This window comes from Hypomesus nipponensis, chromosome 9 (assembly GCF_054491055.1).
Source record: "Hypomesus nipponensis isolate SF chromosome 9, ASM5449105v1, whole genome shotgun sequence".
Taxonomy (NCBI): domain Eukaryota; kingdom Metazoa; phylum Chordata; class Actinopteri; order Osmeriformes; family Osmeridae; genus Hypomesus; species Hypomesus nipponensis.
Window position 1 is genome coordinate 9551333 of NC_140369.1, and position 20031 is coordinate 9571363.

Here is a 20031-nt window from a genome sequence, read left to right on the forward strand (position 1 = left end):
AAAAGCCTCTGCTAAATCAGTACATGTAAATGTAATACCCTGTGTGTATTTCCTAAAGAATTCCAGTCAACTTAAACCCATCCCAGCTGAAAGGATCAACTACTGCCTTTTCCAGCAGGGAATCTCCAGGAGGGACAGGGTAGCTTGACAAAGACACTTTTGAAGTTTTTGTTTGTTGTTGTGTCACTTGGGCTTAATACTCAACAGTGTGAGTGCTCTTCTCTTTTTCACCTCTAGGGGGTGCATCAGCATTTTCTATCCACAAAGTCAAATCCTTTGAGAGGCAAGTTTCTGAAGTTGAAAAGTTCTTGAGACGAAAGTAATTTTCTATGTCATCTATGAATTCACAATTATTTGTTACACACAAATTGGTCAGAAGATTTGACTTTTGGTATGCCATATTTTACTATTAAAGGAAAAAAAGCTGAATTGTTCTATTTTGCAACCATATGTGATTTTATTTTGACACTTATCTGATTATTCCAAAATGTGAAACGAGGGTGGGTTTAGACAACAATGTCTCACAATCAAAGCTAGTGGTCGCCCACCTCTTCCAGCTGTGGTGGGGGTGGTCTCCTTATTCCCCACATCTGGACTGCGTTAGCCACTTCCTGTCACCAGCATCCGGTCAGCCCCCTATCCCACAGGCCCAGCCGGGATGGGAAAGGGAGAGACACAAGAGTGTCCTGTGCCCCTATAAACACAAAAATAATTCTGTGTGTGTCCCGCTGATTCTTTACACAAGTGATAACTGCAAGAAACTCAATGGAGAAGTTCAGGTCATGGCAAAAATGACTCCATAGGATGCATAGGAGGATGTTTGGTGGTGCTGTGATTTGTTTTTTGTTCATACATTTGTTTAGTGACGTTTTTTCCTCCTAGTTTCCACCTCAGTATAAAAATAAGTTTTATGAGACTGTTCAAAGCTTTGCACCTTAATTAAAAATAATACCTCGTAAAACATGACACACTTCAATTCCTCTTTTTTATTGTTCACCCATATGTGTGCCATGTGTAAAGACCACGGCCTTTCTCCTCAACCCTCAGGTCATTGTAGACCATGTCTGGCCATGCTGCCTGTTATGGCTGACAGTGACAAAGCTGCAAAGATATAAATGATGAATTAGTTGAACATGGATGTGGTGGTTATACATACATACATGCATCCAGGCTGCTTTTTGCATGCTCAACTACAGCAATGGAGTCAACTTAATTTTGGATAAATTATTCAATCACAATGCAAGCTTATTATCAGATAAAATAATGTATTTTTTTTTCATTGACAGTGACTATGAGCAGTCTTACTGAACTTATTTTGCGGTTTTATAACTTCCTTGTGTTCGTCCCATCCATCGCATTTAGTCAACAAATTCAAATATAGGCCTACTTTAGTAATTGTATTGTGCTGTCTCCAGGGTTTGCCTTACCCGACTGTACCTCCCCTTCCCTTTCCATCCCAAATTTGAATGCAACCGGCAATAACAGATGGTCTGTTGGCTGATGATTTCAAGCCTTTTCAGCTGTTGGCGGGGACGTTGGAGGGGTAGAGAAAGAGGGGAAGGGGGGGGGGGATTGCAGTTGCTCACAGAAACTTTTCTGTTCAGAATTTTTTAACTCGACAGAAACCCCTCCAGTATCTAAGCTAGGATACGTAGCAGAGACGGAGGGTAGGTGTGAAGGAAGAGGGGTAAAAGAGTGAGCCATTTGGTCGCGGTAACTTTTTCCAGTCGTGACTAGCTCACCAACTGACAAAATGCCGAGGTTCTCATGAATAAACACTGACAACCGATAGATTTCCAAATTCAATACAGGCTGTCGGTTGAGGCTGTTGGTTGAGTTAGCATTTGATCACTTAATATTTTTGTATTCCTAATCCGACTTTTGACAGAAAAACAAACATTTAGCCGATATGGTCAATAAGATTTTGCCTTACGTCTAAAACCGGTTCTCCCATTGCTCTCTCTTTTTTTTTCTCACTGTATTTTTATGCCCGATTTGGGATCACGGATTTAGACTACACAGCCAAAGACAATCGGTAAGTAGACTAGTTTAGAGTCTTAATTGTCATGGTTTAATGCCCAGTAATATCATACATTGAGTCGCCGCTGCTTACTTTTAGATCTAAGGGCTGAATACAACCACATACAAATGTGTACGTTTTTAGACTGTTACATTGTAGACAATTGGGGCCTCATAGATGTAGAGTTCGGTTCTGCACCTAAAGGTGTGATAAGGAGCGATTCCTTCAGTCTAAAAATATTCCATTACATCTACTCCACCGGGGAATCTGTTTGCCATCATTCCAAATCAGGCTATTCATTTTGATAAATGGGGATTTTGATTATTTGCTTGCAATTTAAAAATCAAAACCTGTTTAACACAGTCATCGTCGCCTCACGTTGACCCCCCCCCCCCCCCCCCAAAAAAAAAAAAAATGCTTGTTGTGCTTATTCCTCTGACATAACTGGCAATCCAGCATCAGTAACACACAGTTATGTCACCTAACTGTACATATAGTCATTACATCTATACATCCTTTTCTTTTAATGAAATGAAGTGTCATGAACATTCACACTTTAAATATTGTTGGCAACTAGTGCTTTAATTTCCAAGAAAAATAGCCTGAAATTGAATGGTTTATCTTTAACCTGGCATTTATTGTGGCCGATCTTACATGCTACATGCTACTACATCTTTAAGGAAAAGAGTGTGTGTTTAATCACAAACTGTTATTGCCATATATCTCTTCTCACTACTTTTTCTGTGATCTTTCCCTCTCCATAGTCTCAAACTGAACATAAAGGAGGCTTAGCGTTGTGGCCAAGTGTTTTCGTGGTGGGGGTGTGTCTTCCTTATGGAGGGGTGTAATGATAACCTACATCCCTCTCTGTGGCAGTGGAGTCACAGTCTCTAGTTTCACCCTCTTAACATTTTGCCCCCCTCCTCCCAACAGAAAGCTGTTTGGTCCAGATGGCTTTGCCTCAACCACCCTGGGAAAACGAAGAGATGGGGCCTTTTTTTAACTGTCACTTTTCAAGTTGAACTGAGGCAGCCTACTTGTCTCCCTTGGTCATCTAACTTACCCGGTACTCTGGCTTGATAAATCGCTTTCTCACCCTGAATCAATGTCCTAACATTGCCTATAGTCACCCTGCTTGAAGCTGATGTGTCCTGTATCTTTCAAGTTGAAATGTCTAAGTGTAGTTTAGCATCTCTTAATTTGTAGGGGGGGTGGGAGTGTAGTTAAGACACAGAGAACTGCTGTTGCTGGGCCTGTAACAACTGTCTCACCACAGCAAACTGAATCTTGCTAGGGTCATTTGGTGGTGGTCTCTATGTTCCAAACCTTTAGGTAGCTAACCCTTCAAGACAAGATCTGAAAAGAATAAGGCTACCTCTGTTTTAAAGCAAGGGCATACATAATACAGCAATATCCTGCCACAGTGCAATTACTTTATTCAGTCTTCAACCTTTGAAACCCAGATTAGCATTCCAGTTATATCTGGCCACACATCCATGCCTCCTTCAGTTCTTACAGAGTTTCTTAGGGCTGACTGGGATTAACCTTGATTCCTAGCTTATTCAGTTTTCTTATGGACTTTCCTCAGAGTGGGAACACATGAGTACGGAATGAGTAAAAGCTGCTGTCATGAATAATTAAAAGACTGTATGAGATGTGTAGTGTGAGATAAAAGGATAAACCATTGACTACTTTCACACTTTATAGTGTCCTTTATTAGGCCTTTTTTACAAGGTTACTATTCCTTGAATAGTTCATAGGCCCTCAGTGGTGCTTGTCTCAAGCTTTCAGGAGCTTTGTAAACTTTGGCTTTGTTGAAGCACCGTATTTTCATGGGCTGTAATGTTCTGCTTACTGTATTGGCAGTGCAGAGCAATGTATTTATACACTGACCACACAAGGATCTCCCACAAATGATCCACCAAAGACGTCCTGTAAATAGCCTTTGTCTTCAGCCTTGTTGGCTGTTATGGATGCTTTTTGTGGCTAGGTAGATTGACGAGAGTCTTGTCAAGTCTAGGATGGTTGACAAATCTGGATTTGGGTTGCAGGGAGCCTTGTTGCCTTATTGTAGGCAAAGTAAGTAGAGAAAGTAAAAAGAAAAGAGCTGCTGCTGTGGGTTTGAGGTTCCAGGGATGTACAACCATTTATAGACTAGATAGTATACTGAAAGTATGAGTAATGTTGTTATTTAGTCTAAGAGGATGGCCTGATGAGCCAAGAACCCATGGAATATTTTAGGATGGGGAGAGCCCTTTTGAATTGAGTTTGAATTATACACTGGCACCAGACACACAGACAGACCTTGGGCTAAATAGCTACTCTGGGTTTTTTCAAATGACAGACCTGACCTGGAAGTACCAAATATACAGACACACACTGTGGGGGGTCACATGACTCCCCCCTCTACCATCACCCCAAACTACAGTATAACTAGTGTATTCACTTCTGTAAATGTTCTCCCAGATTACTTTTCAGACACAGTACACAGTCTCTTTAATGGGATATTTTTCATGTTGTTGTTTTTCAGCAGACATCCAAACATGTCTAGCCTACATCTAGAAAATGTTGGATACCTAAGTTTATGCTATCATTTAACATACAGCATGATATTGTAAACGTGTTCTATACCCTGCAGATCAACTTTAATAGTTTGTACTCAGTATGATAAGGTATCAAGTTACTGTCATGATTTTCTAATTGTAGCAGCCTTTGCCCTTAGCTTCACTCACTAATCAGTTCTACTGGTTCCTCAGTTTATGACAAGTAGGTACTTTCTTCAGCTAATAGTTGTATTTTACAACGGCCCAAACTACCTCTCACGTCTTAATACAGTTCTGTCTATACATTGTAACTACATCTATAACAGTCACTTCGTATTATTTCAACCTTTCTACATTGAAACCCACCATTATCATAAAGATTTTAAATCATAAAAGGGCCTCCGCATGTTTATAAATATGGAAAGATGTGCATGGATTGAGATGTTTTTTTAAGTACTATATGTGCCCTATATATACTGTAATTACATGTGTGTGTGTCATACACATGTGACTGCTTCTTGAAAAGCCTCTCATTGTGTCTGTTCTTTCACTTACTGTCGTTTTTTTCTCTGGCTTTTTGTAAGCAGCTCAACAATCTCAGTTGAAAGGCTTCTATTGTTTTGGGCTCCTCTCAAAGGCAGGCGTGGAGTGGATGATCTTTTGGGGGATAGGAACTATTGATAAAAATATTCAAACTTTTAAGGGTTGTACAGTCTGCCTGGCTGTGTTTTTCTATATTGTAAGTAAATAAGTAGTGTAAGTATTTTCCTCTAAGCTGCTTTTCACTGGTCATCCTCTTGTGAGAGAGAAATGTTTTATAGTTGGTTGATGGCTTGGGGTGGGTGGGATCATAGAGAATCTTTCTTGTACCTCCCTGTAGATTGTTTCACAGTTTAGATGGTGAAAGAAAGAGCATTACGTTAAATAGACAACTTGACATAATTTGCATCCTGCCAAGGATGTTGTTAGTATCCACAAGATCCAGTGGATAGTAACAACATTTTCACAAAAAGCAAGAATGTGTCGTATGGTTAATAAGTAGCCTACATAGTCTGTCTGTTCTAAGTGCCAGTGTAAAGCCCTCCACCTGAATTGCAGCCCCTCACCTTTTATACATTCTCCCCTATTATTATCACTCAGAAGTGTTTATAATTACTCTTTTAGCTCTCTCTTTCCCTCTCTCTTTGTGTCCCTTTCCCCCTCTCTGTGTGTCTCTTCCTCTCTCTGGGTGTCTCTCTCGCACTCTCTCAGCATTTGGAGTCCAGGGTAAAACAGCCAGGACTTTCTGTGGGAGAGCTCTCTGCTCTTCCAAGCCCAGCTGAATGAAGGCTGAAGGCCTTTAGAGGAGGGAGGGAGGAGGGCACAACTGGGCTCGCCAAATAACTGCAGGTCTCCCTTTTGCCTCATTCACTCTGTGGAACAAAGTGTTGTTTGAGTGGAATTGGACACTTTTTTTGCCAGTAAAAGATTAGTTTTACACATATTTTATCTTTAGTCAGACCATTATCAGGCTTTTCCAGGATGAGACGATCTCTTAGATGTGTTATCGGCACTATAATATGCTGTACTTTTCATAAATATTTCAAACAAGATTGATGTAATGACTCAACCATGATATGTTCATGGTCAATTGGAACCTTGTCAATATACTGTCTTAGATATGAATGAAAGGGAGAACAGTGTGGTGGGTCCTCACTTAACTGTCAACCTGTCAGATCTTTTTATGCTAAGGGGGTGATACTGAACCTAAAACACGGTGGCCATTATAAAATGTTTTCTTTCTTATTTTTTAATTCTAATTGTTTTTACAATATATCACAACTTACTGAAAAATTATAATGCTTGTCATTGTGTGTCACATTGGTGTGTCTTTTTGAGCAGTATCGTCATTGTATTTGTTCCATGACATTTTAATTTAATTCATTTATACAAATAGAACAAATAGAAAGTACAGCTGAACATCAAGGATCAGACATGCAGCTCTAACAGGGTGGTCAGAGTCTAGGGGCAGTCTGGAGTAACCAGTTACAGTGCAAAGTAACAGGGTGGTCAGAGTCTAGGGGCAGTCTGGAGTAACCAGTTACAGTGCAAAGTAACAGGGTGGTCAGAGTCTAGGGGCAGTCTGGAGTAACCAGTTACAGTGCAAAGTAACAGGGTGGTCAGAGTCTAGGGGCAGTCTGAAGTAACCAGTTACAGTGCAAAGTAACAGGGTGGTCAGAGTCTAGGGGCAGTCTGGAGTAACCAGTTACAGTGCAAAGTAACAGGGTGGTCAGAGTCTAGGGGCAGTCTGGAGTAACCAGTTACAGTGCAAAGTAACAGGGTGGTCAGAGTCTAGGGGCAGTCTGGAGTAACCAGTTACAGTGCAAAGTAACAGGGTGGTCAGAGTCTAGGGGCAGTCTGAAGTAACCAGTTACAGTGCAAAGTAACAGGGTGGTCAGAGTCTAGGGGCAGTCTGGAGTAACCAGTTACAGTGCAAAGTAACAGGGTGGTCAGAGTCTATGGGCCGTCTGGAGTAACCAGTTACAGTGCAAAGTAACAGGGTGGTCAGAGTCTATGGGCCGTCTGGAGTAACCAGTTACAGTGCAAAGTAACAGGGTGGTCAGAGTCTATGGGCCGTCTGGAGTAACCAGTTACAGTGCAAAGTAACAGGGTGGTCAGAGTCTAGGGGCAGTCTGGAGTAACCAGTTACAGTGCAAAGTAACAGGGTGGTCAGAGTCTATGGGCCGTCTGGAGTAACCAGTTACAGTGCAAAGTAACAGGGTGGTCAGAGTCTAGGGGCAGTCTGGAGTAACCAGTTACAGTGCAAAGTAACAAAATCTCAGCTACCCTTGCACAGTGTGGAAATAACATTATCTCAACTACAGTATTTCTAAATGATGCTCACTAAATATTTTTGGCACGAAATACAACATTTCTCTTAAAATGGTCCTTTACAGCTGATCTTTCTTCCATGCGTCAGTTGATTATGTTTCTTGATTCAAACGTCTGATAGCTATCCTCATGTTGACTATCCAAATCCACATGCACTTCCTGTTCTGCTTCCTGCCCCGAAAGCAGGGCTCACCTCCAAACAGCACACTTTACTGCATTTCCTGTTCAGAGTCTATGCTTCCTGTCCATGAGTGAGAAAGGGAAAAGTGGGGTCAAAGGTTGGAAGGGGTTGAAGTTTCCCGCCTATGAGTAAGGAAACTAATATGGAAATTAGCTGTGACGAACTAAGTATTGTGATGTAATTAGAAAACTGCTCTATGGTAACAGATTAAAGTATCTATTGTCATTTTATATGTTTTATATGTTAAATAATGCCTATTTTCTTATGGTATCCTTAAGATGGTGGAACATCTTCCTCTTAAACATCTGCAGGCTTTCTCAGTCTCTCGCTAGTCTGTGAGAAGGCAGTATAGCATTGAGGATGGGATTTATCATGGCTACAGCTGTAAGGGGGAGTTTGGTGCAGTCGATTGGCCATGATGCCAAGATAGGGAGAGACACCTCCTGTGCCAAACAGCCCCTTCAGACAGCTGGGCAAGAAGCTGAGTTCCTGAGTACTCAGCTGCCCCTTGCCTTCATACCAGAGCACTCTTGGAATCCTTGACAGCTCATACCCCCTCCCTTAATTGAACACACCCAAATTAACTATGCAGGGAGTTGTTGACCTGAAAAAAGGAGACCCACAGCAAAGCAGTGTCATCCATCTTGTGATACTCTGAATCCAGTAAAGTAGGAAGGATTACTACCATTTTGACCACCCACACCTCCTTGGTTTTCCCCAGTTTTGTGTGGTGCATCTATTTCTCCCAGCATGCTTTGCTGTGGGTGCCAGTAGAGGTCATGGTTTGGGTCTCAGAGCCTTTGTGCTGCCCCATAATGGTTCCATTCTCCCAGAGAGGCACAGACTCCAGGCCTCTCACACTGGCCACTATTGTGACTCACAGAGGGACAAAGAGAGACAGACACACAGACGTGGGAGTACTGGGGTGTTTGTGTGGGTGCTGCTTGAGGTTCTGAGTACATGAACTTGAATGGGAAACTGATATTGAATTGAAAATTACTTATATATCCGGTCAAAACTGTGGATCAGATTTCTTTTTTGTTACCAAAGTTTTTTTCTATTCGTGTCTGTGTTTTGAGAACTATTTTGGGGAAACTGTAAGAAATTATGTTTAAGTATATTGCACCTTGCAAAAAGAAACACATGAGTGGTAGTTGGTTCTTAACACTCCTAGTTAAGTCAAAATTGTTGCTGCAAATTAAACATTATAGATATGACTTTCCAGAGGAGACAGAGGCAGACACTAAAGGTCTGAACACAGCAGTGAGAAAGCTCTAGCCTTGCCTTAAGTGAGTCGCTTTCCAAGCGGCCCTCATTCTTTCCATGTCAAGTCATGGGCAGGTCATAATGTATAGCCTGTGTCTGCGAAAGAGGGATGGGGTGGAGAGAGACCGCTTAAATGACGACCAGACAACAAAAAAAGGGTGGGACAGAAAGTTTGGTATTGTGAAGAAAAGTAGGGGATAGAGGCTGTGGAATGGTAGATGCAGAGAAAGAGGGAGACGGGAGAGAGGGAGGGAAAAGAGACAAGGCAAGAGGGAGACGGGAGAGAGGGACGGAAAAGAGACAAGGAAAGAGGGCGGCTGCTGACTGTTTTTCTCCTGAGCTGTAAACGTGAGTTAGCTGTAATCGGATCAGAACTGTGGTGAGATCATAAAAGAAGCCTGCCAGCAGCTCCAGAAAGAGCAGCCCACCCTGAGCCCACCCTCTCTCTCTCTCTCTCTCTCTCTCTCTCTCTCTCTCTCTCTCTCTCTCTCCCTGACAGAGCAGGGAAGAGGACAAAGTCTGCGGCAACAACACTCTTGTCAGTAACAGCATGTCTGCTCAAATATTAACATTGCATAGTTGGCCTCATTATGTAATTCTCAGTCACACCACTTCTGCTTAAACTCAGTGCTGACATGCCACTTGTATTTACAGCCATGTACACTCATTGTCTACGTATTTGAATCTGATGGTAATCACAGAAACTCTGTGTATCTGTCTTTTCAAGTATTGTCTGCAGAGAAGTCACACTTGGCCGTCAGATTTAAACTTCCCTTGAACACTTCTTTGAGGAGTCTGTGTATTGTGGGGGAGTGTATAATTACTCAAGTGATTTAGAATTTTATTCTTATAGCATTTGTTATTCACTTCCTATAGCACTTTGATGAACTGAGATGATTTAACCAGTTCTTTCTCTGTCACCTTACAGGCACAATTCTCAGATGGACTACAGATAACACAGTTGTCATTTGGAGTCTGGTCGTAAACTTCAGATTCATCATATCTTTCCTGGTCCACCTCCTTCTCCACCCTCTCCCCCTTGTGGTTTGACACAAGCCCACAATGGCAGACCCATCTGGGCTGGGCCCTAATGGGGCCGGAGCAGGGTCAGAAGCAGGCATGGGTGAAGTGGACGCCTGCAGCCTGGAGATTGAGAGGAAGTATGAAGTCATCCCTGCTGTCATCTGCTCCATGTGCTGCCTGTTTGGTATCATCTACTGTTTCTTCGGTAAGGGCGCCAGGTCACCAGCCATATCCCAAAAGACCTTGATGTCAGCAACCAGCCGCAAAAGGAAAACAAAATGCAGCTAGATCATGCACACATGTGCACCATGTGTCTGTTCAGGTGTGACAAAATGTCCAAACATATCATTGGTATATTCAAACATAATGTGCTTATGTCTAGGGGCTTTTGATTCTGTCTGTTTAGGTCGGCTAGTTGTCAGTTAGGCCCTGAGAGGGTTTCATGATGTAATTTCTCCATTAAAAGTTTTATTATGCAACTAATTAGTTAAATGAAAAACATTTGGACATTAATATAATGGAGGTATTACCCTAATGTTATAGAGTTGCACACAGTGATCACACTCAGACATCACTCACACTTAGACATCACTCACACCCCGATCAAAAGTATTACCCAGGGGAGGATTACACAGCCTATTTTCTTACCAGTTTCACTATAGTCACCACCCTCTTCCATCTTCTCCCCCTCTGTTCTTTTCCCTCCTCTTGGTTTTGCTCCTCTCCTCACCATTTCCCAGGGTACCGCTGTTTCAAGGCTGTAATGTTCCTGTCAGGCCTGATGTTCGGCTCCGTCATCATCTTCCTGCTGTGCCACAAGGAGCGGGTGCTGGACACCCAGCTGAGTGTGGAAGCGAGCGCAGGCATCGGCCTGGGCATCGGCCTGCTGTGCGGCCTGGTCACCATGCTAGTGAGGAGTGTGGGCCTGTTCATGACCGGCCTGCTGCTGGGCCTCTTACTGGCCCTTGCTGCCTTGCTGGTGGCCCACCAATTCTACACCCCCACCTCAGTGTGGGTGCCCCTGGGCACACTGCTGGGAACGGGCATGCTGTTCGCTGTGCTGACATTACAGTGGCAGAGGCTTTTCACCGTGCTCTCTACGTCTGTGTTTGGGGCGGCCATCATGACAGTGTGTGCTGACTACTTTGTGGAAATGCTAGCTCTAGCTACACATGTCTATGAATGTCTGCGCTTGGCACCTGCTCCGCCTCTATGCTGGTACAGCTGGGTCATCTTGGGCATTTGGCCGGCGCTCAGCTTCATGGGAGTTCTGGTGCAGTGGAAGCTGACGGCGGAGGGCTTCTCACACACTGAAGGTATGAACGGTATAAATTAAAGGTGTAGATTTACTGTATTGATCCTCTTTCTGAGGGGACAGTCACTGCACTGTGTCACTGCACTGTGTAAATAAGGTGGGCTATGGGGTGTGTGAGAGGACGGTATACTTAGCAATGTTTTGAATATAAGCTGTCATTTCTCAGTCATCTTATTTTTTTATTGTTTGTGACTGTGGATTGATGGAAGTTAAGGACTATAATGATTCCTTTTCTACCTCCCTCTCCCTTTCCATTTTCAAGTCATCATTAGCAGGAGGCAAAAAAGAGTCCAGTTAATGCGAATCAGGCAGAAGGATGCCAAGAAGCGTCAGCAGGGTGGGGGTCAAGAGGGCACATATCGCCGCAAGCCCACTCCAGTGAAACGCTACGCTGGAGACCTACTTGCACCTGTCAGTTTCACACCCTGGCTAAATTACCACTCTTATACTTATTTCTGTCTCTTATGTAACTTTCAAACTTGTAAATGTAATGTTTTTTAATGATGCCCCCCCCCCCCTTCTCTCAGAGCTACCTGCAGAGTCTCAGGGATCGACAGATGGGGACAGGCACTTCCCTCAGCAGCATGGGAACAGCAAACCACACCATGATTGATTTTGACTATGAGACAGGCTCCACAGTGCCCCTCACTGCTACAACTCCTGTGATAAGGGTCTGAAGGAAGCTGAGACAGAACCCTTTTCTCTCCCCCACCAACTTTGATCTGTTGAATCTCTAGACATTATTGCAGAGGTCTCTGCACTTCCAGTGACCATCCATATTAGACAATGTCAGATTCACTAAAGTCCAAAACCCTCTACCGAGCTGAAGAAGAGCCTTTTACAGTATTTGGTCAGCCTTAACATCAATGCAGTTTACCTCCAGTGTATCTTATCTGTCATGCTGGATGCTTGGAGGAGTGCAGACTGAAGTGCATCTAGATCTTCCTTCCTGTGTGCTGTTCCTTCAGAGGTGGTGTTGGTGAAAGGTCTCCTCCTGTTTGATGTGTGCTGTAACCACTTTGTCAATAGACTGGCCTCTCCTTGTTTTGTGTCTGCCCTGGCCGGTGGCAGCTCCATGTGAAAAGTTTAAAGGTCAGTTCTGCCAGAGATCAGGAGGGGGGAATTCAAACAGCCTGTTTTGTTTTCTTGCACGCAAGTCAGAAGCAGCATTAAAAGAGAATAAGCTATTGTTTTTGAGACGATCAGCTTTCTCTTGTTCCATAATCATTGAATAATGTAGTCAAAAAATGGGAATGGATATGGCCATCAAAAGCAATAGAGCTACCCTCTCACAGGAAATCAATGATTGCAATCTGAGTAATCTGTGCATCAAAGAATTGAATGACCTTGTGGCGTATGCATTCTGTCAACAGTTGTTGACGCCTGTCCTGCACAACAGTTGAAGCTCCCCCAGTGAGTGAAGTGGGATTAAACTAAGGAAAGGACAACCGTGCATACATTTCTCTGCTCTTTGTTGCTCGAGTTGCTGTGTCTGTGTGTGTTTGATAAGTCATGGTATATGTGTTGAAACAATTATCTGTGTTGGCTGTGCCTTTTTATTATGAACACACAGTATATGACCTATAGTATGTGACACAGCTGAGTATACAGACACCTGCTTGATGAACCTCTCATTCCAAAATCATGGGCATTAATATGGAGTTGGTTTCCACTTTTGTTTTCATAACTGCCTTCACTTTTCTGGTAAGGCTTTCCGATAGATGTTTTAACATTGATGAAGTAATTTCTTCCATTCAGCCACAATGGCTTTAGGGATGTTGGGCACATTAAGGATGATTAGACCTGGCCTGAAGATAGTGATAGAATGTATCCCAATGGTATACATTAATGGTGTTTTGATCAGGGATCTGTGCAGGTAATTTAAGTGTTTCTATACCAAACTTAACAAATAATTTCTGTGTGAATCTTGATTTGTGCATGGGGGCATTATCAAGCTAAGCCTTTCTCAAAAAGTTTGAAGTACAGAATTGTCTGGTATGAAATTTTGAAGCTTGAGCATCATATTTCCACCAGTAAGTCTAGCCCAAAACCATGAAAACAGACCCTATTGCTAATTGGCTTGATAATGCGCTCATGCTCAAAGTGAGGTCCATACAGAAGGGTTTTGTCAAGTTTGATGTCGATAAACGTCCCTGGCCATCACAGATTCCTGACGTATCCATGGTAATGCCCATGGTTTTGAAATGCCTCACAAGCTCATTTAGTTGTGATGTTCAGGTGTCACATACTTTTAGCCAGTGTACAACTGCTTTTCAGGATTGTTTTGGATGTCTGATTCAGATCTAGTGTGGTATGATGAGAGACTTGAATACAACAGACCCCCTACTAATACACAAAGCCATTCAGTGCCTAAATACAATGTGGTGACATGTTCTGTAGCATTAAAAAAAGTTAGCTTTCATCAAAAATCTACATGATGACTTCTGGCCCATTTTGCTGGTGGAACATATTAAACCTTTTGGGACATGTTCATGTAAAACTATTGCTTTTGGTCATTTCAGACAAATATTTCTGTGAAGTAGTGTTTTTTTTATTAGTTAATGGGCTATCTTATCTGTGGAGTGCCTGTATTCAGTTATTTATACAATTAACAACATGGAAGAGCCATCAAATTAACTAGAGAACAGTTGCCATAATCTCATAGGTTACTTTTTGACTGAAAGAATTTTACAGAGGCAGTACCCTCTTGTATTCTCAATATGTAAATAAATGTTGACAGGACATTGAAAAGAAACAATTAAATCAGTTTAAAATGAATAAAAGAAATGTTGGAAAAAAAAGGTCTTGAGTCATTTTTTGAAGCACATTTATGATTTTATTCAACCCATTGCTCACATAGCAACATTAGCTGCCCAACTGCCTGAAATCACAGAGGATCTCAAAGGCAATTACAAGGGGTGGATGGGGGGGGTGGGGGGGGTTCGTTCCTTCTATTAGGTCAAAGCAACAGTGTTGCTGAGACCACTTAACTGGACAATAGTTATATGCAACCAAATGCCATTTTCATGTTTGTAATCCGCTGTTTTCATGAATTTGCTTTCAATTGTTCATTAGCTCTTCTCATGACATCACATTAACATTTTGTCCCAAAGGACACAATGGCTTGTTTAAATGGTTTGTATTGTTGCATTGTATTGCTTTTACTGTCTTATTGAGAAGATAAACTCAAAAGCAAAAGTGCTTGTACTCACAGAAAAGCTGTCAATTTCCTAAAAGCTTGAATGTGCTATATGGCTTTCAAAATGTGGACCAATAAGTTTGCCGTTATAAACCAGTTACTAAACCTCAACATACATATACAAAGAATGTACCCAATTTACAGACATTTGATACTGGATAACATTGGTGAAATCCAAATAGCTGAGAGCAACCATACCCATTCCACATCTGTTTGAGGGAGAAAATGCCTCCCTTGAAGGCCCCCTGAGATCACAACAAGCAACCTCTCTACAAGCATTATGCATGTAAACTTCAGTTTCACACTAAAGACACTCATACCAACACACACTCCTAGCAACCAAACAGGATTGTGTGTGGGATTAAAGTTTAGATTACTATAAGGTGAGTACAACTAGTTTTACTAGTGAACATTAGTGTTCTCAGAGGTTAACATTAACGGTATGAACACACTGAGACACTTGCCCATTACATTCTGTAAATATGTAATATTGAATTCAAATGGCTCTTTGGCAGACCATGGGTCTTATCTGGTGATCGAGCACCCTGCACCCCTATGTGTAAATGTGTCGCTCTCTGAACGTTACAGTGGTGTCTACTGCCCTCTAGCAGTTGTCCCTAGCAACGCATCCAACGCTCCCTCTTGCTGAGTGGGTATCCTCTTTCCACACTCAGTAGGTCATTTACGCGCCAGTATTTGTCTCCCTTAAAGAAGTACAGCTTGCCATTGGTCCAAGTGAAGGCTGCGTCAAGGTTCGTGGGCAGCCCAGTGAAGAGCTGGGAAATGGGTTTGGGGTAAACACTGAGGTTACTGTACTTCAGCTCATCCCACTGCCAGTAACCGGATCCCTGCAAAACAGACCACATGGATGGCACAAAGAAAGTATTGAGTATAGATGAAAATGTACTTGACTATGAATGTTAAATGTACACATACTTTTTTAGAAATACTATTGTGTTTTTAAATAGGCCTAAATACCTTGAAAAAGAAGAGCTTTTTATTCTTTTCTAGATACAAAGCAGCATCAATATTTGGAGGGATGCGTTTCACTTGTTTAGGGTACCCATAGTCCAGGAGGAAACTGGTGTACCTCCACACTTTGTCACCTAGAATAATAGTCCCAAAGAGAAGAGCTGTAGTGTGCCAGTTTGATTAACCTAATAACACTGTGTATTGTGTGGACTATGCATGTGGGAGAGTATTTTACAGTATTGTACCTTTTAAAAAGTATGTCTTGTTGGTTCTCTGCGAGTATACAGCTGCATTTAGGTTCCCAGGAAGTCCCTTCCACAGCATGTCAATCCTCAGAGGGTCATTGTATCCTGAGTCAGACACTGTCCATACATAGTCACCGCTAAAAGCAAAAGTCTTCTTCCATGGACCTAATAGGGCATAGGAGTAAAGAATATTACCCTGACCAAGCTAGACATACTGCATCCAGCTTTACAAGACAGACGGGTAGTAAGAAGCGCCACAGACAGCTCACCCAGCATGATGGCATCTAGCCTAGCAGTGCAGGGGTTTAGGGTGTCTCCTTCAGCATCAGGCTGGCTTATTGTGGGGGTAGGAACATAAGCCGAAGTGGGGACAGAGGAAGGACTGCTTACACGTTTACCTAAGAAAGACAGAGATGACACAAAAGGGTATAAGTATCAGTGTATACAATGACAACAGGTCAACATGGTCATGCCTGTGGCTCCAGGCCCCAACTCACCATAGAGAGCTTGAATGCCTTTTACGTCGTCAGGGTGCAGGCGAAAGTTGGCACGGTAACCAGAATAAACTGGACCCATTAGAGCACTGCTGTACTGGGAGTGGCCTAGCCCCAGGGCATGGCCTATCTCATGGGCTGCTACAATACGCAGATTGGTGCCATAGTACCTCCCCTCAGTCCAAAACTCATCTTCATCAAAATGTACAATTCCTGACTCTGGTGATTCTGCATGGGCCAGTACATAACCTGCAGTGTCGGAAGGTATACAAAGTTGAATATTTTGACAAGCCAAGACATGACTTAACAATTTCAGGAAGAACCTGTTGGCTGAAGATGTAGTGTCGACCTTACTATTATAGAAACCAAGAAGAGACATGTATGCATTCAGATGGTACATTCACCTCGTCCATCAAAGGGCACAGCACATGTGGCATCTTTCCTATGGAATGAGATCTTGATGTCAGCCCGTCCATACTCGACCTCTCGGAAACTCAGGGGAGCCACCTCACTCCAGTATTTGAAAGCAGACCGAATGGCTCTCTTGGTCTCTGTCTTTCCCATGTCTGGAGTGTAGTTATAGATGCGGTAGGTCAGGCTCCTCTTGTGCCAATAACCTGACATTTGAAAATAAACAAATGCCCACAAAATGAAGAGTTGAGTAATAATTAGAGACTGTAGTAAAGTTTCATAATGTACCTAGGTCTACAGTATGGTTGTAAAATAGGACCCCAGCAAGTCAGGAATCCCAAATTACTACTTGGAGCATTTTATACCCATATAGGAAAAACTTTGTTAAACTCTGGTAGAAGCAATGAACTTTATACGGTGAACCAACCCAGCATTCTATATTTGTGGGATCTTTGACTGAAGGAATCTTCGAGTCCACAGCGAGGTTTCTTCATCACATCTAGAGTTTTCTCATCTACCTTTCCAGTGGTGGGTATATGTGTCACCCTCTGGAACACCCTAAAAAAGATGGAGTATTGGAAATATAAGATTTGAGCATGGAAATATATAGGATGGATAGACTTCCTTTCCTTAGAATCAGCTGTACTCGGAAGATCTTTACCTGAGGGCCTCTCTAATGTCCATAGGTGAAAAGCCCTGGTCCTGTGGGTTAAGAGGAGTATGCAGGTAGCCATACTTCCTTAGGTATTCCTGGTTGATCAATAGAGATACAATATAAATACTGTATATAAATACAGACCATGCCTTTAATCTGACCACCACAACAACATGCACTTCTGATCCTTGATCTTCTCTATATGCACTATTTGTACATCGCTTTGAATCTTGACTGATTTTGCTTCTGCTAAATTTACAAAAATTATAATTAAGTACAATTTCATCTTTAACCACAACCAATCAAAGGTGAAATAGAAAACACCAATACACGCTAAGAATTTTTTAAAATAAAAGATATATATAATTGCTAATACAATGGGTAGCCTACATGAGCCAAACATTTTATCCATAAGATTATTACCATACCACTGCTTCTGTGAACTCCATTCTCCTATCCATTACCGATGACATCCCGGTAAAAGTAAGTGCTAAAAGCACAGTCATCTGCAGCAGGTATTCCATCGCTTGAACAAGGGTTATAGCAAAAAGAAAAATGCTGGTCACAAAGCCAAGACGTTAATACAATTCTACTAATAAAATTGTTAATGTAGCCTTCTAAGCATTCAAAGTTGGAGAAATAAAGTTATATGGTCAGCACCAGTTACAACTTTTTCATGGAGCCAAGCTTTGTTCTGACTCTCTACTTTGGCGTGTTCTGGAGATTTAACTGAACTGGGGAATGAGTCAGCCTTGAACTGCTGTGATGATACAGCCCAGAGGAATGAACAGCTGCCAAATGAAAACTGTCTTCTTGGCTGAAATAGCCCTTTTGTCAACCATACAGCAAGAAGCCTTAGCCTACTTCCAGGTCTAGGTGTCTATCACACGCAGTTCAGGCCAGGTATAGGTTAGACTGAAGGCTATAATGCTGATGGTGGTGTCTTTAGACCTCTGTTTAAGAGATAGGTAGGATGATATTTTTAAATTATCTCTGACACTGCAGAATTTTCTGAAGTAACACTTCCAGAACCATCAATGGTTCTTGTGTCAGCAGTTCAGCATTGCCATAGTAACCACACCTGTGACCTGTTGATCTGCAGTAGAATTCTCTACTACTATACATGTCCCGGATGCCATTTGTATGTGATTTGTATGTCACACGCTAGAGCTAAAATATTAGATGTAACATTGGTTTCTCTGTAACCACATTTCAATCAAACAGTGTAACATTTTTTTACGTGCTACAACATGTCACTTCTAACCGAACCACAACATAACCTCATACCCAGATGTACTCTGCACTGGTTTACAACCTATATGTTAGAATTCTGTAAATGTGAAGCCCTTAAGCAGAAATCTTCAAACCCTGTGTTCAGTTTTGCATGGTCATGTCCTTTTCTTCTTTCTTCGTTCTTTCCTTTTTTTCTTTTCTTTTTTTACAGCTATAGCAAATATGGCCAATTATACCTCTATTCAACTGCACAATATCTGAACACGACAAAAGGTATGGGAAGGATTTGTGAAGATAGGATCTAAGGTCATTCTATCTTTACTTCTCCTAAAAAGGAAATACAAATCTATCTTATGTTCAGGTTACATGTTGGATGAAAATAATATGAGTGTCAGTGGAGATATTGTGTACAAAAGAGAAACTTTCTGCGTCACTGACTCTGAGGGGTGAATACTCATGGGACAGTAATTTTACATTGACCTGAGTGCTGACTGGCCTTCCAAGAACATCCTGATTCATATCAATAAACCCAAAAGGCTGCATTCAGTGCACTTCTACCACATTAATCAAGGATGTTTGTATCCGGTCTGCACACTTCCACTCTTCACAACAAAAGTCCCTCCCCCCTCTGAGTCAGAGAGGGGGAAGGAACACAAGGTCACATCTGCATGCTGCTGAAAAGTAATTTTTAACCTTTTCCAGCTAGCTTTCCTAGCTAGAAATACGTCCTAGAACATGATAAAAGCATTAATGAGACACAGGTAAGAACAAGTACAGTATGGTATGTGGGTCTTTATACTCACTAAAATAATGCAACTGTACTTGTCTTGCTCTCTGCTTTGATCCTGTTTCTTGTATCAGTGGGTGGGAGGAATGTGCACTTTTAGCAGGTCTCAGGCTTGATACCCATAGCACCTGTCTGGTTAAATACAGCGTTTCCTATTCCAATAGCACCACTTCATAAAGGTTTTTTTTTCTCCATTCAGTTTTTTTTATATTGTGAACTTTGGATTCCTTAGTGAAATGACTAAAATACTGCCTGTCTGTGGTCTTGTTTCTTGCTGACTTTGTCTTTCTTTCAGATCATTATCATTAAATCACCTGCTTTATACTACCATAGTCCACATTATTTATTGTTGTTAACCTGTTATAACCAGCCAGCGAACTACTGCTTGCCCTTCTCTATGCCTTTCACTCCCTTTCTTGTATGACTCCACCCTGTAAGTCTCATGTTCCCTCCCTCGTGTAGTCCCTGCCAGCTGGAATGTTTCCCCTTCTTTCCAGGAAGCTGTCTGGACCAGTTCACGTCCCGTGTCCAACGTCACCACATCTGTGCATCATTGAGTTCAGAGAGCAGAACAAACTTTCAGGTCTTCCCTTTTTACATCGTAAAGTAAACTAGAAAAGTGTTAACAGATGTGTTGTGTGTGTTGAGGGGGGAGGGGGGGCAACACACACCAGATTGTACTAAAAACATAATAAGCCTTTGAATACAATAACATAAATCATAGCAAAGCAGAACACCAAAAAGCACATAACATGTATTTCAGTGTGACAGCAGTTTGTTATCCAACTAGAACACAACTAGTGCTGATTTACTAAT

At 42.0% G+C, this 20031-nt stretch overlaps 2 protein-coding genes and 1 long non-coding RNA gene across 8 annotated transcripts; 1 reads left to right on the forward strand and 2 right to left on the reverse strand.

Moving 5' to 3' along the window:
- Positions 1-544: 544 nt before the first annotated feature.
- On the reverse strand, positions 545-1492 carry LOC146272757 (uncharacterized). The gene is made up of 3 exons (XR_014766557.1): positions 1428-1492; positions 953-1101; positions 545-694 (listed from the first exon to the last, which is right to left on the reverse strand). It is a non-coding gene; the product is annotated as an uncharacterized LOC146272757 (long non-coding RNA).
- A 72-nt stretch (positions 1493-1564) lies between these two features.
- Positions 1565-12672, forward strand: LOC146272758 (transmembrane protein 198-like). Of its 3 annotated transcripts, XM_084705019.1 has the most exons (7): positions 1565-1667; positions 2014-2035; positions 2954-3086; positions 9810-10109; positions 10645-11220; positions 11482-11630; positions 11747-12672. In XM_084705019.1, the coding sequence occupies exons 4-7, from the start codon at positions 9944-9946 to the stop codon at positions 11894-11896; spliced, it is 1041 nt and encodes a 346-aa protein (XP_084561145.1). In that variant the 5' UTR covers positions 1565-1667; positions 2014-2035; positions 2954-3086; positions 9810-9943; the 3' UTR covers positions 11897-12672. The 3 variants fall into 3 exon arrangements, with proteins under 3 accessions (XP_084561145.1, XP_084561146.1, XP_084561144.1); XM_084705020.1 differs by lacking the exon at positions 2954-3086 and having other exon boundaries at positions 1571-1667; XM_084705018.1 differs by lacking the exon at positions 2954-3086 and having other exon boundaries at positions 1584-2035.
- Positions 12673-14029: 1357 nt separating this feature from the next.
- mmp19 (matrix metallopeptidase 19) lies at positions 14030-19755 on the reverse strand. 4 transcript variants are annotated; one of them, XM_084705024.1, is made up of 11 exons: positions 19573-19755; positions 19232-19347; positions 17624-17721; positions 17202-17290; positions 16968-17098; positions 16534-16746; positions 16133-16378; positions 15905-16033; positions 15636-15800; positions 15397-15524; positions 14030-15266 (listed from the first exon to the last, which is right to left on the reverse strand). In XM_084705024.1, exons 3-11 carry the CDS (start codon positions 17717-17719, stop codon positions 15036-15038), a joined length of 1428 nt encoding a protein of 475 aa, XP_084561150.1. In that variant the 5' UTR covers positions 17720-17721; positions 19232-19347; positions 19573-19755; the 3' UTR covers positions 14030-15035. The 4 variants fall into 4 exon arrangements, with proteins under 4 accessions (XP_084561150.1, XP_084561147.1, XP_084561149.1 ...); XM_084705021.1 differs by having other exon boundaries at positions 19232-19755; XM_084705023.1 differs by lacking the exons at positions 19232-19347; positions 19573-19755 and having other exon boundaries at positions 17624-19214.
- Positions 19756-20031: the final 276 nt, after the last annotated feature.

Excerpts from the sequence above, each read along its gene's own strand:
- mmp19 (XM_084705024.1), bottom strand. The coding sequence starts at position 17,719 with ATGGAATACCTGCTGCAGATGACTGTGCTTTTAGCACTTACTTTTACC. Across the intron at positions 17,099-17,201 it reads GACATTAGAGAGGCCCTCAG|GGTGTTCCAGAGGGTGACAC; the intron begins GTAAAGATCTTC and ends CATCTTTTTTAG. Across the intron at positions 15,525-15,635 it reads CAAGACATACTTTTTAAAAG|GTGACAAAGTGTGGAGGTAC; the intron begins GTACAATACTGT and ends CTATTATTCTAG.
- LOC146272758 (XM_084705019.1), top strand. The coding sequence starts at position 9,944 with ATGGCAGACCCATCTGGGCTGGGCCCTAATGGGGCCGGAGCAGGGTCA. Across the intron at positions 11,221-11,481 it reads GGGCTTCTCACACACTGAAG|TCATCATTAGCAGGAGGCAA; the intron begins GTATGAACGGTA and ends TCCATTTTCAAG. Across the intron at positions 11,631-11,746 it reads CTGGAGACCTACTTGCACCT|AGCTACCTGCAGAGTCTCAG; the intron begins GTCAGTTTCACA and ends CCCTTCTCTCAG.